Source organism: Gadus chalcogrammus, chromosome 7 (assembly GCF_026213295.1).
Source record: "Gadus chalcogrammus isolate NIFS_2021 chromosome 7, NIFS_Gcha_1.0, whole genome shotgun sequence".
In the NCBI taxonomy this organism is placed as follows: domain Eukaryota; kingdom Metazoa; phylum Chordata; class Actinopteri; order Gadiformes; family Gadidae; genus Gadus; species Gadus chalcogrammus.
In genome coordinates, this window is record NC_079418.1 from 19,034,921 (window position 1) to 19,051,376 (window position 16,456).

The 16,456-nt window shown below is 44.0% G+C and overlaps 3 protein-coding genes and 1 long non-coding RNA gene across 4 annotated transcripts; 1 reads left to right on the top strand and 3 right to left on the bottom strand.

The window, feature by feature from the left end:
* Positions 1 to 16: 16 nt before the first annotated feature.
* Positions 17 to 4,296, bottom strand: c1qbp (complement component 1, q subcomponent binding protein). Its single transcript, XM_056595606.1, has 6 exons — positions 3,903 to 4,296; positions 3,277 to 3,427; positions 2,474 to 2,567; positions 1,891 to 1,989; positions 1,650 to 1,775; positions 17 to 1,254 (listed from the first exon to the last, which is right to left on the bottom strand). The coding sequence occupies exons 1-6, from the start codon at positions 4,153 to 4,155 to the stop codon at positions 1,105 to 1,107; spliced, it is 873 nt and encodes a 290-aa protein (XP_056451581.1). The 5' UTR covers positions 4,156 to 4,296; the 3' UTR covers positions 17 to 1,104.
* A 634-nt stretch (positions 4,297 to 4,930) lies between these two features.
* LOC130386598 (uncharacterized) lies at positions 4,931 to 10,970 on the top strand. The gene is made up of 3 exons (XR_008896139.1): positions 4,931 to 5,892; positions 8,073 to 8,300; positions 9,319 to 10,970. It is a non-coding gene; the product is annotated as an uncharacterized LOC130386598 (long non-coding RNA).
* On the bottom strand, positions 4,931 to 12,181 carry LOC130386593 (ATP-dependent RNA helicase DHX33-like). Its single transcript, XM_056595600.1, has 12 exons — positions 11,605 to 12,181; positions 10,976 to 11,136; positions 10,463 to 10,690; positions 9,672 to 9,842; positions 9,308 to 9,493; positions 9,022 to 9,133; positions 8,532 to 8,691; positions 8,298 to 8,386; positions 8,082 to 8,209; positions 6,567 to 6,770; positions 6,366 to 6,452; positions 4,931 to 5,873 (listed from the first exon to the last, which is right to left on the bottom strand). The coding sequence occupies exons 1-12, from the start codon at positions 11,813 to 11,815 to the stop codon at positions 5,565 to 5,567; spliced, it is 2,046 nt and encodes a 681-aa protein (XP_056451575.1). The 5' UTR covers positions 11,816 to 12,181; the 3' UTR covers positions 4,931 to 5,564.
* Positions 12,182 to 12,240: 59 nt separating this feature from the next.
* Positions 12,241 to 16,456, bottom strand: LOC130386594 (uncharacterized). Its single transcript, XM_056595601.1, has 3 exons — positions 16,065 to 16,456; positions 14,956 to 15,792; positions 12,241 to 14,641 (listed from the first exon to the last, which is right to left on the bottom strand). The coding sequence occupies exons 1-3, from the start codon at positions 16,383 to 16,385 to the stop codon at positions 14,405 to 14,407; spliced, it is 1,395 nt and encodes a 464-aa protein (XP_056451576.1). The 5' UTR covers positions 16,386 to 16,456; the 3' UTR covers positions 12,241 to 14,404.

A 16,456-nucleotide genomic window follows, 5' to 3' on the forward strand; every position in this document is an offset into this window, starting at 1 on the left:
GGGAGCCGAGCCAAATTTCATTATTTATTTTTGATCTCGGGCTAGTAGGCTAGCCGGTTGTGCAATAAAATGTCTGTTCTGCGTGAAAGCCCAGAATAATAATGGGCGGCGTGGAAGGTAGGCCTACATTAGTGGCACCTTCAACTGGATTTCCATAATTTCTCGATCACTAATTTTCTTTGAGATTTCCATATTTAGAATACATCATATCAGATAATGTCCCGTCTGTTATTGTATGCAAGAACAGCAAATACACATTTGAATAACAGGTTATGTAAATGATTTATGTATTACATAATTTAAGAAACAAATAACTTTTATTTTACTTTGCATACGGTCTATTGATATGAGCCCTTCGTAAAAGATGCAAAGTCCACCTTTTCTTGGACATAAAGTAAATCAATTCCAGTAAAGTACCTTGGAGCCATACTGCAAGACCATTTGGAGGGGATGTTTGTATCTTTGTTTTATGTGCTCCTGTAAAGCGTCTTTAGGTGCCAAGAAAGTGCTATAGAAAACAAATGGATTACTACAGTACTTAAATTAATACAGTTGCCTATTAAAACCAAGCAAAAATAAAAGTAATCTATATGAAATATTTTTTATTAGACAGATCTCATTTGTTTTCTGGACAGAGACCAATCAGATAGAAGTTGTGTCATCTCTATATACGGTCCAAGAAAGCCCAATCATTTCCAAAGGAACACATAGCATGAAGAGATGTTATTACGATTGATGTGAATAAGCTGTAAAACCTGGACTACAGGGCAATGTAAACAGAAGAAGTGGGAACTAAATGGGATGTTTTTACATCTTAACCAACATGATCTCTGCTTTTCTTTAAGGATTACAAAAGTTGTGTTCCTATAAATGTGTATGCACTGTCCGAGACCCTAGAAATAACACGCGTCCTAAAATAAAGCTAAGCTTCATTTTTAACATTTTACCAACTTAAATATTTACATGGCTCTCAAATACAAACTTCAATTGCCTTACAGGCAAGAACAAACACATTACAGGAACAGTTGCAGACGGGTGACGCAGTCAGACACTAGTGCGACAGACGGCCATTTCAGTAGCATCAGGTTGTTTCTTTCCAATCAATTATTTGCATTTTACGAAGCTACCGAGGTCTTCCAAGAATTTGATGTACTCCTGATGCTCCATGGCAGTGCTGAGCTCCATCAACTCATCGGCAAACGTGTTGTCCACTCCCCTGTCGGCCAGGAAGTCCATGAGGTGGTCGTAGAGGGCCTGGAACACAAACAGAACCCACAGGATAAGGAAGGGTCCAGTGAAATCACTTGCATGGTTTCAAAAAGGCAATGATAGGCGTTAGTCAATCTAGAGGAATTAGAAAGATTATGAAATCCTAAACATTTGAACCGTCATAATCCACACTGCTTGCGGCTGTTGACAGAAGAGATTCAGACGCTAAATTATCTTTGGTTTATAAAAACAAGCAGTTGTTAAGGGTGATATATTTATCAGAGCACGTAAAATGCTATTGACGTTAAGCTGTGGTTAATAAATGTAGACATTGTTGGATCGATGGTATCATTTTGTTGACAGCCAGAGACCATTCTTATCAAATGCCTAAATCAAACATGGTCATGTTGTCTTTTAAAACAACACATCAGTACTCTTACCCAGTCCAGAGAATCTGTGCTGAGGGTGTAGCTGGTCTCTTTCCAATCGGCGTCTCCCTCGGGCTGAAAACTGACCTCACGGATGGCAAAAATGTCACTCTCCTCCTCGCCCTCCCCGTGAGCAATCTGGAGGAGAGAAAGAAGCACTCGTGTTCATGTCTGGAACCTTGCCGGGTCCATTGAGAAGACCGACCGGGTGTGGGGGTTTCGTTAATGAGAACGGTGATGATTCCTTGCTCACCTCATCTTCGGGGAAGTGGCAGTCAAACACCAAGGAAGTCTTTGCTGCCTCTTGTTTCGTTACTTCCACAACAAAGTTTGGCGTAGACACAATATCTTGCTATGGAGAGAAGGAGAGGTGATCAAAACGTTAGATGATTCTGAACTCTAAAGGGTTGATGAAAAGCTTGTGCAAGAGTCGGCTTCTATGTGAGATGAGCTTTGCTCTGGGAATTTTTGTTTAAGGAGGCAAGACTTAAAATAATTTTGGAACCAAGTCCAACTGTCTGAATCCTAGAGGCTCCGAGGGCCGTAGAAAGGGTTTGAAAAATATTGAGGTTGGGGGTTTGGCTTCAGTTGCAGGGGTTTAGTTTTGTGGAGGGAGCGGCGCTCGTTTCCTCTGACTGCACCCCAAGATGTCACACACAGTGGATACAGAATGACAAGTCTAAACTGAATTAAGCAGGCATTCATCTCTGAGGAGTGTTCAACCGCAGATTTTTTTATCCAGTTGTATTCAGTTTCAGTTTCTTTTTAGCTCCAAAGAAATTAGCGAGGTCTGGACCTCAGTGACCACAAAGCTGGCTATGGCCATGGTGGCTCACCTCCTCCTCTCCCTTCTGCTGCTGTTGCCCCGTCTCAGCCTCCTCCTCGAAGTTCGGGGGAATGCTGTTGTTCACGTTGAATGTCACAATGATCCTAAGAAAAAAGAAGAAAAAATATGACAAACGTGTATTCCAGAGGCCACAATAAATGACATGAAAAAAGTGCCTTGTTTTTTTACAAAACAGACATTCCCTGGAAAAAAAGCTATATATACTACAATGCATTAAAGATGCCAGTCAGTGAGAATGTTCAGAATTGGATGATGCGGCAAGACGACAGTTACATTCTATATAAAATAACGGCTAAACTATAAATACACACATTGTTTTAACTATACATTACATCCTGTTAAAAGTTCAGTGATGGTCAACTGCAGCCCAGAATGTAGTTAAAACAGCATACCAACAGAAATACATGTTGGATGTTGGACTAGTTGTGACAAACCTGCCAGACCTTTTCTAAGCCCCTCCTCCAATCTAGTTAAGAGAACAGCTGCAAACTGCATTGTATTTTTCGTTATCAAAGTGATTGAGAGTTTGAAACAAGTAACAGTGTCCCTCTCCTACATTTTCTGATTCACATGACCATGCACTGTTTTATATGCTAGCTTTAAGTTGGGCAGCACCTAGAATGAATGCATGTCGATTGTATGATTTAATTATTCTCATGTTTAGTGTTTAAAATCATCTGCTTAATATTGACTAATGTAAATTACGTGTTCAGATGCTTGTTCCTTTAACGTTTGTTCCAAAAACATGAAGTTTGTAAGTATGGACAGTTAGACTAGATTAGTAGTACATACTTTTCTCCAGACACACTCCTGCTAAGTTTGACCTCTGCTCCGTTCGACTCCAGCTCCCATCCACCGGACATTTTAGGAAGGGTTTTGCTTTTCTGGATTTTCCTCTCCTCTTTGATTTCATCCGACAAAAAATCGCCAAATGCCTTGTCGCCTGTTTGTGAACAGAAATAACATTGTATGAATATGTTAAAGTCCCATATTTTACCTATTCCAATAAATACGTCTGATAAACGATAGGCAAATAAAACCGTTATTATATTTCATAACAACTGTAGGCCACCTGGTTAAAACGCATTTCAATAATGAAGTTCGTTAGATAAACCAAGTATATTTGAAAATACAAAACACTGCTGAAAATGAAGATCCGTATATTGGTTGCCCATATTGTTGGTCAATATAATTAGTAATGACCTCTACTGAATATACATCCCCAGGTGCAGCACCCTTATGTCGATGAATATGCTATTTGACAAACTGCGTTAAAGAGTACAAATATGCAGGAGAGGCTACACAATTATAAAGGTTTCATAAACAAGCGTCCTTGCGTAACATATCTATTACAACATGTAATACAGCAGGTGGGCCAATGCCTAGCTAGCATAGTAACGCAGCTCAATGAAAGTTACCTTCTGTATGAAGTGCTCCACATCCACAGGACACAGATGGACTCAATACTCTGGAGCTGAATAGTTTGGGCCGATATCCAGAAGAGGCTCCCTTGTTATTCATCATCCACAGAGACCGGGTAAAAGGCCGGCTCGTTGCCGAACTTGGGGTGCATAGCGTCGGGGTGGAGAGTGGTAGAGCTCGGCTGGTGGAAGTCGTTATTGTGGAAATTCGAACAGCCGTTCCGACAGCACGGCAAAGTGACTTTAACATGATTATATATATATAAGAAGCAGCGTTACTACAAAAGTAATGTGTGCACGACTAAAAGACAACCGGCAACTAGCTCCCCTACAGTACGCTTTTCCGGCTGACAGATAACACGTGTGGAAGTGGAAGGACACATTGACCTCCCTTAACTATGACCCCTGAACCGGAAATAGTAAGCGGTTGCTGATAATCCTATCCAGTCATCTATCGTTATAATGTACATATATATATAGTACAGTATGATTTAATAATTTAATGAAATAATAAATACTAATAAGAATAAATAAAAATAAAATTCGATTTAATTTTAGGGCGCGATTGGGGAAATTGCGTTCATGGTTGCGCCATCAGTCACTCATCCACGTCCAGTCAGCGGTTCCCTCTCATGCCATCAGATATGTCCATCATCTGGTTATTAATCGTTTGATACCCTCATCCCAATAACCACAAAAACATATCACGAGTTTTTGAGTGTCCTTTTAAAGTGTGGCATAGTAAAACAGATTGAATCAAGCAAGTGCAGTATTACAGTTGATTGCGCTGCCAATGTTTGTCATACAAAACACTTCAACGTAATCCATATTAGGATATCTGATAGGTCCATATTTTTGACATTACAAAAACGTAGGATATAAAACAGATCCAAAGAAACCTATACAATGCTGACAATTCTTGTTTTTGGTATCGGCACTAACTGTAAATCTTGCATCAATACAAGACAAATATTATAAGGAATGAAAGGGGTGATCTGTAACTCAGAGTCATGCACGTATGCATTTGTTTTCCATGTACATATTGCTCAATATTTAATATATGTTATTAAGATCATAGAGCTCCTTGGAATAATATTAAACTTATCAAGTGAACACAATCTCAAAGAAATTATGATCATGATGGGCATGCATTTTTTCTAGAGGTGAAAAATTATAGAATGTTTAAATGTCATGTAAATCTATCTTCGGATGCATTTTGCCCCTGTAAACATGCGTCTCTGTGATCTAGGCTGTAATCAAATCCTGCAAAAATCTGAAGCTGTGAACATGAGAACATACTTTTTTTGGTTATTTCCAACAGGCAAGATTAAACCATTATAAACTGACAAAAGAGGGGTTTCAAAATATGAATTAAAGTCCAGAGGTCACAGGGACTTTTCAAGACATACAAAATGCAGCCATTGGCTGTTGAAACACATGCCAGTCAGGTGAGAGGTAGAGAAATCCATCCTATCAACCGATATTCCTTCTGTCACCACTAACCACGACTTTACCTCACATAGGCAGCCGGGAGGAGAGCAGACTCCATCCCGGATCCACCGTCACCAAAGGAAAGAGCCGTCATGGAGTTTGAATCCCGCCAAAATATCAAACCATCAAAATCCTGCCTACCAAGACTAATCTCTGTCCCCCTCTCTCCTAGCTCTTGGCGTGGCGCAGCTTGCGGCTGAAGTACTCTGGCGCCGCGTCCACCAGCCACTCGGCGTCCACCAGGCAGAGGTCCCTCATGTAGCAGCGCGACGTGTGCAGCAGCTCGTTGAACACCACGTACGCCGGCTTGGCCTGGAACAGCACCGAGGACGGGTGGACGGCCACGCTCTGGTGGGAGTCCAGAGCCACGTAGGAGCCGTCGGGCTGCAGCTCGGCGGCGTTGACGAACATCCCGTGGGCGAGGCAGCGCCGCACGCTCACCGTGTCCGACCCGCACGACTCCAGCTTCATGTTCAGCTGGAAGGGCGACACAGAGGTCAGGGGTGGTCAGGTGTGGGGGGCGAGGTAATGAGGCTAATGTTAGCTGTTGGTAATCCAATACAGTTTGATTTTTCGGTTTCTTTGAAAGAGTTTTGGCCATACATATATGGCTAACATTTGCGAGGTGTTGCAATGGGATGTTGCCATTTGTTGATTATGCCTTTTCGCTGACATCCTTGGGGGGCTCAAGGGTCCAACTGAGAAGTTATCACTATGGGACCCCACATTACAATTGCAATGATCAAATCTAATAATGTTTACCTAAGGACAGTTTCCTGTATTCTCATCAAGGAGAAGAATGCATAAGGGGATCTCTGCTTCCTCGTGAAGGCATTACCCTGATAATCTGTGCAGATTATGCTTTGTATTTGATTATTATTTGATTATAAAAAAGAAGGCGTGACATTTCGGGACGCTAGCGGTGTGTGGTGAGACAATTTCATGGACCCAGTGGGTTTTATTTCATACCTTTAGGCAGATTTCTCTGAGCTGGGCTTGGACTGCTTTCACAAGGCCCATATTTCTGCTATTGACAAAGTTTTCCCGACACCACTCCTGTAAAAAAAACAATATATATTACGTAATTTGAGACTGCAATCTCTCTGGGCCTCGTGTACAATTTGCTTGATGGTCGTTTTGAGTTTTCCTGCATCTGGGCGTTAGGCTGACCTTATTGCCAGAGACTTTCTTGAAGGCTCTGTAGATGTTGAGCAGGGTCATGTGGTCTCCCTCGCTGGAGGTGAACTTCCTGCGCGCGGCGAGCACCTCGTCACGGCGGGCCGGCGGGTTGTACAGCACCGTGTCCACAGAGAGCAGGGACACGATGCCCAGCACCTCCTCAGAGCAGGAGAAGTCTGGGGACAGCAGGATGGCCTGAACAGGACGGGGACACCGAGTCAGGGAAGAGTAGAGGCAAGAGTTTCGATGTCAGGGGTGTCAATCCTTCTGGACTCACGACTCGCTTCAATTCTTGGGGTCAGGATTCGGAATCAATGTTTTCTTTCTGAATTCCAAACGATTTCAGATTCAAAATCTATTTCAGGATCTACTCCAGTCCGATATGCGCTATGCAAGGCGGTGTGGTTTATGATGGCATGATGGCAGAATAATGTGTGTATCAGATTATGTAGTAGAAGCGGTTATAACAGCTGGTTGCAATAATGTCAACACACAAAGACAAACTTAAAATAATAACTAATATAATATACAAATAAAAAACAGATTTTTGGAAGCCGTGAATCGATTCAGAATCTTCTTATTAACAAGACGGAATCAGTTGTACAAGTTTAAAAGGAGCACATCCACAATCCTGGGGCTCTATATATATATATAATATAATATAATAATAATAATATAATATGGGTAATTATATAACATTATATCTAATATCACAGACAAAAGCTATGTGCGCCTCGGATGATATTATGAATCATAAAGACTGCGTCTGACGTCTCTGGCACTTTCACAACAAGTAAAGACTCGTAGTGGGGGATATCCCGGCCATGGATGAGATGAATTGGGGGAAAGGAACTTTGGCCTTGACTCTCTGAAGTCCATGAACCGCGACATGGAGGAGAAAGGGATTGTTCTGATGGAGCTGAGCTGCCGAACTGCCGCCGAGCTCCCCGCGCCGGAGCTGCCGGACTGCCGGCAGCTCCGGCGGTGTACTCCGGGAGCTAAACTGCCGTCGAAGCTTTCCGGCTGCTTCGGCGGCAGTCCGGCAGCTGCGGCGGTGCCACTGGCAGGGAAAGGGATTGTACTCCCGGAGCTGAGCTGCCGCCGAGTTCCCCCCGCCGGAGCTGCTCGTCCGTTGGTCCACAAAATCTTAGCTATGCTCTGATTGGAGGGGAGTGGGGAAGCGGGAGGTAATATTCAAATGTGCCCCCTTCCTACATAGGAGGGGGCGTCGTAACTGACTCACTCGTTTGGTAACTGTAGGCGGGGTACTTTCAGAAATGCATATTTCACTCAAAAAAATCAATTTTCAAAGTTTGTATGCGTGTGGGAGCACCAAAAACACCCAAAACACCCCAAATCCCAGGAAAAGTGTTGTTTTCATAATATGTCCCCTTTAATATAAAACTTCTGCTTGTCTTATCGCAATCATAGCACGCCTATATTGGATGTGTATATGAAGTGAATACAAACAGAAGGTAATGTGTATTTCTTTTTAAGGAATTTTACCTTAGCATATCGAGGCTCCAGGGGAAAGCTGGCCATCTTCTTGCCCAGAGCAGTGAGGGTCACCAGCTGCTCCTTCTTCTCCAGGGCCCCCAAGAGCTCCAACTGGACCACAGCAGCATGGATGGCCCCTGGAACACAACAGATCTGTTAACTCTATCCAAGGCCACTACACCTTCTGAGCACATTCACAGAAGAGCGCTTGGGAGGACCACCGACCGGGTAAAGGCTTAGACATGAAGTCGAAATTCAGCACGTCCGGAATCCCCAGAGCCATGAGATGCAGAATTACACCGGACAGATTACACCTGCAGAACACACACACACATACACAAACAAACAGAACATTTAATCATATTGGCCTAGAAACGTAGACACAGTAGAAACCTCCATAAGTATGGAAAAAAGTCACAGTGTAAGCGACAACGTACAAAGAACTACATTCATCCCAACCTTTGAATCTCAGGCACGGTCATGGGGATGAGCTTGTCGAACTCAACCTCTGTGTAGAGGCGGTAGCAGAGACCAGAGTCCTCCCTGCCTGCCCTCCCTGCTCTCTGCCAGGCCTGGGCTTTAGAGACCCGCTGCACTGCTAGGATCTCCAGACCACTATCTGACAGCAGACATACACAGAACATAATGTCAATCAAACCACGCTTACATGCAACCCATATAAACATAGAACATATACAATCAGATGAAATGACAAGCACTATCAGGAACTAGGTATCTAGTGAAATGTACATCAAATTCATTGTATGAAAAAAGGAATGACAACATTTATTATAAATGTATTGTTTGCCTACTAATGACTGAAATTTTAATTTTACGAATATTATATATTAGAATATGGGAGGGCATACATGGGTAGTATTTTACTTCTGAGATCAATGCAAGAATAGAATGACATTAGGAATAATTCAGATAATAATTATGAGATGACCTGGATTGAAGCGCTTGGATTTCACCATCCCAGTGTCAATAACATATTTGATCCCAGAGATTGTAACTGACGTCTCTGCAATGTTGGTTGAAAGGATCACCTTTCTGCAACCCTGGGGAAAACAAATACAAGAAGGCCATCAATGATATATATGATAATGATATGATAATAATGGTAACGCTCCTTTCAAGAAGCTAAATCGTATCGTTCCGTATCGTACTGGACCGCCATGTCCTCCGTGATTGTAGTTTGCTGATAAAAGCTTCAACCCTTCCTCTGGCTTTACCTTTGGAGCAGGCTGGAAGACCCTGAGCTGTTGTGCGGGGGGGAGAGAGGCGTACAGGGCGATGACCAGCATGGGCCCGCAGCCGTCGGGCAGGTGTTTGGAGATGTCCCGGCATGTCCGCGCCAGGGCCTCGATCTCCTCCTGACCCGTCATGAAGACCAAGATGTCATGGGACGGAGGCGCTTCCTGCACATAAACAAAGGGGGCGGGGTTTAAATGTTTGTTTGTTTATAAAGGAAGTCTCTTGTTGGCTCAAGAAAAATGAGCGCAAAAAAAAAAATAAGAGAACAATATCCTCAAAAAGACATCAATACTGGAGAGGTTACCCTTCTCTACAAACACGAGAGGAAAGAAAGAGCAGCACCTGGTGGATTTGGAAGATGGTGATCAGTGCAGCCTGGAGATAGTCCGACTGGGGCTGCTTGGTGTAGTAGATCTGGATGGGATGCTGCCTGCCCTCCAGGTACAACACCGGGGACTTGTTGAAGTAGTCCGAAAACAGGTCCACGTCCATGGTGGCGGACATCACTATAACCTGGAGAGGCATTAGGAATAAGATGCAAGTTATATTTAGCATAGAAAAATCTTTTGCGATTAATCGTGAGTTAACTATGACATTAATGCGATTAATCACGATTAAATATTTTAATCGCTTGACAGCTCTAGTATTTACTTAAGCGCAAATTGCTCAAAAAACATAAAACTACTAAAGAAAAACTCAATGTGTTGAAACAGTGTTTGGTCCACACTTACTGACACAAACTACCGTTGCTCAACTGCCGGGGTGGCGTGAGTGGAAGGAGTTTTGGGCGTGTCCATAGTAAGATTCTGGTAAACTATGAGCCTTTTTTATTTGTAGAATATATCAGTTATAGGAGGTAATTTTATTGATAATATTTTTAAAATCAGCATTGACCACCGATATATCCAGGTTCATTTAAGCTACGAGCAAGTTGTAATGTTACACACTGCGACTTTAAAGGATCTCAGATCATATCTGTAAACCCAGTTATAGGGTTAGGGTTAGTAGTACATAATGTAGTAGTATACAATTATACTAGGTGTTACGTCAAGCAAGTCATAACATGTAAAAGAAGAAACTTTAAAATGAGACTTGATAATCTATTTTAAATACATGGAGAACTGTCCCGGTACCTTGAGTGGGACCTTGTTGAGCTCTCTACGCCTCCTCTGGGCGGTCTTCACCACGCCAAACAGCACGTCGGTGTGCATGGTGCGTTCATGGGCCTCGTCCAGGACCACCACGGTGTAGCGCAGCATTAAAGGATCTCCGATGGCTTCGCGAAGCAACATGCCGTCCGTCATGAACTTAAGCTTGGTCTCGGATGAGGTGACATCCTCAAATCGTACCGTGTAGCCGACCTAGCAGGGAGAGAAAAGTGTTGGCTACCTGATTGGGTCCTCGAAGGCTTTTCAGGTCCATGACTCGCTTTTGAAGCTTTGAAAAAACCTTTTGACCCACTACTTGCATCTACCTCCCCACACGTAATTATGTCCCTTTCAATATCAAGCCACAATTGTGGCATGAATGTGTAGGAATCATTTGGTATTTGAACCCTTTTTTAATAAGGCTTCTATCACATCTTAATGATTGCACCGTCATTTTCATTATTCTTCCCCCCTTTTGTATGCATTGTCTGTACACACCAGTTTGCCGAGCGAAGTCCGTGTCTCCTCAGCCACCCTGCCCGCCAGAGAGATAGCAGCCACGCGGCGGGGCTGGGTGATAGCGATGACGCCCTGCCGGCCAATGCCAGCCTCATATAGGTACTGCGGAATCTGGGTCGTTTTTCCAGAACCAGTCTCACCTAAATAAAGCCAATAAATTATTACAACAATTTGGAAGGCAATAAAGGTGACGACTACCAAGTAGAAATAGGTGGCAACAATGTTAATTGCTATTTGTTAATGACGCTCCAATGAAGGGAATTAAGATGAATATTTAGTAATCGCCTGTTTCCAGGTGTCATGTCTTCTGTCTGTGAAAACTTTCAAAGAAAATATGTAAGTGATCTTCTTTCAATTATTTGCTTTTGTACAGTGTATGACAGTAAAGGTAATGGCAATTAAAAAGTGATAAATATGTATACTTGGAACTACTAGATTATTTAAAGTTACTGAAATCTTTAAAAGGTTCAAGTTTGAAGGAGATGCAATTTTATGAAAGGATATGAATGTAATTGGTTTTAAATTAGGGCTGAATGTGAACATTGAAAAGTTGTTTTCCCTTCGTTGACTTTTAACAGCGTTAAGATAATTAGAGATATAAACGTTACCTATCAAAATTGCACTTGGTAGTTGTCTCAGTTGGTTCAACAGTTGAGGTTTTGCCTGGTAAATAGGAAGCCGTTTCCTCTGGACGTCTAAAGGAGTGGGTATGTTTCCTTTCTTCGGCAGCAGCATCCCAGGCTTATTTTTATCAAGTCGGAAAAAGGCAGACCCCGGCTTGAATTTTTTAGCCGGAGGATGATATGGGTTGTGGGGCATGATCTTATAAAAATCTTGAAAACTGAAATCTTGAGATTATTCCACGTACTTGTCAATCTCGACAGTAAACAGAAAAAGTTGATTATCAAGCTCTCGTACAAGTGCATGGGCTGTCGTTGTTTACTTCTGCGATTGCTTTCCCACGTGGTGTACTTCGGCGCAGATGTTTGACGTCATCCTTGTAGCGCGTCATGTTCCAGCTTTCATTTTCATCAGTTCGTTTGATTAGTTGAGGGCTGCAAGACGCTTAACTACCAAAGTATACTACTCCGAGCCCGAAATCCGACTGCGTTAACTACGCGTCGACGAGCCCTCGAGTCTTCGAACCTCGTCGGGGTGTCGGATACGCATTGCAATTCGCCGCCCAATCAGTAGGGGTCGCTACGCAAGACTGGCCTAATCCCATGACGCCACTGGTCGGTAAGGTCGTTGATTGTTGTGGTTCCGGGCGGCTCACGTGGAACAATTGCGTCCGAGAGAGAAAGCCTGCTGATAAATATCGAAACACAGATACTTTTGATACACAAATGAATCCTAGAACGACAGAGGAGACGATTCTGGAGGTGGTATGTACGTCAACTAAATGAACGAGGCTGAGGACGGGCTCATGTTTGCCCTCTGAGGGAGATGGACGACAAAATGCAGTTCAGATGCTTTCGAATGTTGGCTGGCAAATTTCTTCGTCGTGTGCAACCTCACATTGATCATCAGGGCACCCACAGCATGCCAGTGGATGCTGCCCAGCGACTTGCTGTGATGTTAAAGATGTTGGCTTCTGGTGGAAGCCAACAGGCTGTAGCGGCGAGCTACAAACTGGCTTCCAGCACGGTGTCCAGGATTCTATCAGAGGTCTACAAGGCGTTGTGGAATGTTCTAAAGCCAGATTTTGAGGGGCAAGGACAAGAAGACTTTCAATTACCGTCTCTAAAGAGCCAGACGGGTGATTGAAAATATATCTGGCTGAACAGCGAAGAATTCTTGGCAGGACAATATAATTCCAACAAGACAAGGCTGTGGTGAAGGGTTGTGTTGTTCTACACAACTACCTGGCCTATACTGACGAGGCAAACGCACCGGAGAGCCGCTACGCCGCCAAGTTTTTCGGATGCAGTCTGCTGGATTGGTGCAACATGGTGAGTGTCGCAGAGTTGTGTCTGGCGTCTTAAACCTGGGACCTATTCAACCACTTCTTGAAGTATGCTGACGACACAACAACTGTTGTGGGCCTCATCCAGGATGACAATGAACTGGCCTTCGGGGACGAGGTGAAACATCTGGTGGACGGTGCAAAGTCAACAACCTCATCCTCAATGTTGAAAAGACAAAGGAGGTCATTGTCGTCTTCAGAAAATCTCGGCCTAGTCATACACCACTCCACATCAATGACACTGCGGTGGAAGTCGTCAGCAGAACTAAGTTCCTGGGGGTGCAAATGACCAACAAGCTAACCTAGTCCCTCAACACCATCTCCCTGGCGAAGAAGGCACAGCAACGCCTGCACTTCCTGCGCCTGATGAGGAAAGCCCCTTCTCCACCCCCCCCCCCAATCCCATCCCATCCTGATCACCTTCTACAGAGGCGCTATCGAGAGTCTGCTGACCAGCTGCATCTCCGTCTGGTGGGGGGCCTGCGAGGCCTCGGACTGGAAGTCTGTGCAGAGGGTGGTGAGGACTGCGGAGAAAAACATCGGGTCCCCACTCCCCTCCATCCGGGACGTTGGGAAGAAGCACTGCCTAACCAGAGCCCAACGCATCTCCTCCGAGTCCATCCACCCTCAGCACTGACTGTTTTCCATGCTGAACTCTGGCAGGAGGTTTCGCAGCATCCACAGTAGGACATCTAGGTTCAGTGAAAGTTTCTTCCCCCCTGGCCATTAGACTGTTGAACACCCGCAGCCAATAAATAAACCATCTATGCACCCCCCTACCCTCTTAATATTTTAACCTTTTTTACTTCATGCCATCTTTTTATATTCTGTGTCCACTCCACCGTGAGCCAAGGTAACGAAATGTTTAATACAATAAAACGAGTCTAAGTCTATTCAACCAGCAGAGATGTCCAGGAGCAGTTCCACCAGGGTTGCTAATGGGTATCAGATGAACTGGCGAAATTCTCTCTGGAGCCACAGGGAGTGGTACCATGGCAGGATGACATTGTGTCACGTGGCAACTTTGGCAACAGCTGAAGCAGAACCAATTTATTTTGTATGCTGACTGCAAACCATGTAAATAGTGTTGCAAATAAACCTTTAAATCTTATTTTGTGTTTTATTGGTACTTTATAAAACAAATAGACATGTCTGTTAAAAAAAAATTAATGATTTAACTAATATAAATATGAATGGCTAAAAACAAACTTTAAAAGTGCCATACGCCAAATTCTCTTTAGCGTTTGGTGTTTGGTTAGCTGCTGTATGGACGCTTGCGGAGTCCTTACAGCACATTATACACTGCGTGCATCGCATCATCTCCTGTCACTTTCCTCAGCATGTCACACACCGTCTGTCTGAATCTTGATATCATGCTCAGTCCTTTCCAGCCTCCTTTGAATCAGCAACCTGCTCATTTCCAGCGTGTCCAATTTCTTGAGTCAAATTTCCGTCGTCCTGCTGCTCCCTTTGCCATTTCCGTCCCGTGCGGGACTGAGGAGGTGACGCTGTCTTGGAGATGGGAAGGTGGAAAGCTGAGTGGACATAGATGAATTTGATGGTGCCGGGGAGGATGATCTGGATTCCAGGGGGGAAGATGAGGGGGATGACTGGCAGTCATCAATGGGAGCCAATAGCTCCAATGGTCCTCCATTATCTCTCCCCTGTGAGGTATGATCCTATGGTAATGAAAAACAAATCCCATACGGTTACAATGGTCAAAGTAATACGACTAAATAAAGTACATCAATAACGTAGGCATCTATGGCACCTTTGACTGGTAAGCTTTGTTATGGCACAAACTGGCGATATCAAAACAGCCTGCAGCTGCAATGGCAAAATAAACAGGTAATTGTATGTATTACATCTAAAACCCAGGCCCATTTATCACCTATAACCAAAATGACGTAGCATACATCATTAATTGTAATTGACTGTGCAATCTGAATTTTTCCTCCCCGGTTGTCGCCTACTACTAGTTAACAATCATTACCTTCACATCGTAGTTGGATGACGTCTCCCGATGCTTTATGTGTGGTCCCAGCCAGGAGAGAAAAGAGAGCGCCGGGACCTTATGTTGACCGCCTGCATCCCCACTGCTGCTGCTGGTCATCTTTCGTTGAATACGAACGAATTTGTCCCTCAGCGACCTCCATCTTTTAATGCATTCAGGGACAGACAAGCCTACATTCTCTGCTATTTCCTTCCAGGAATTATTTGCCTTTTGGGCGTCCTTATAGCCCCTCAACGAGGTGTCATATAGGTGTTCATAATTTCGGACTTCTTCAGCGATGCGTTCTTCGATTTGATTCATTTTCAAAATACAACAAGGACGCTTGCGGAATCCATACAGCAGATTGTATACTGCTTGCATTGCGTCGCCCTGGTCGTCTTCAGGCACTTTCCTCAGCATGTCACAAATCGTCTGTCCGAATCGCGAGATTTCATCCTCAGGCCTCTCCAGCCTCCTGTGCATCAGCAGCATGCTCTCTTCCAACTGGTCCAATTTCTGTGTAAAATTGTCGTCCTCCTGCTGCTCCCTTTGCCTTTTCAGTCCCGTGCGGCACAGAGGAGATGGCTCTGTCTTGGAGACTGGAGATAGGAAGGTGGGCAGCTGAGGTGACATGGAGACTGGAGGAGTGGATGCAGGTGGGAGAGTGGTTAGCTGAGTGGACGTTACTGATGTAGATGGATTTGATGGTGCAGGGGAGGAGGATCTGGATTCCAGGGAGGAAGATGAGGTGGATGACTGGCGGTCATCAATTGGTGATACACTGGGCGACAATAGCTCCAATGGGCCTCCATTGTCTCTTCCTTCTGAGGTAAGTTCCTATGGTAATGAAAAACAGTTCAAAAAAATAAACCCCATACGGTTACAATGGCCAAAGTAACACAACTAAATAAACGACATCAACAATGTAGGCATCTATCGCACCCATGACTGGTAAGCTTTGTTAAGGCGCACAGTGGCGATATCACATTTATTGCCAATCACCTTTTTGTGTGTTCAAAAATGTAGCATACATCAATAATGTAATTGACTATGTGCAATCTGAGTTTTTACTCCCTGGTTGTAGCCTACTGCTAGTTAACAATCCTTACCTTCACATCGTAGTTTGATGACGTCTCCCGATGCTTTATGTGGGGTCCCAGCCAGGAGAGTGAAGTGTTGAGCGCGAGGACCTTTTTATGACCGCCTGCATCCCCACTGCTGCTGGTCATCTTTCGTCGAATACGAACGAATTGGTCCCTCAGCGACCTCCATTTTTTAATGCAGTCAGGGACAGACAAGCCTAAATTCGTTGCTATTTCTGCCCAGGAATTTTTTGCCATTTTGGCGTCCTTATGGCCTTTCAACGAGGTGTCATATAGGTGTTCATATTTTCGGACTGCTTCTGCGAGGCGTTCTTCGATTTGATTCATTTTCTACATACAACCGGTCAGAGCCAACTCTTTCGAAAATGGCGGCGCTGTTGTTGTGAGGAGTCAAACCG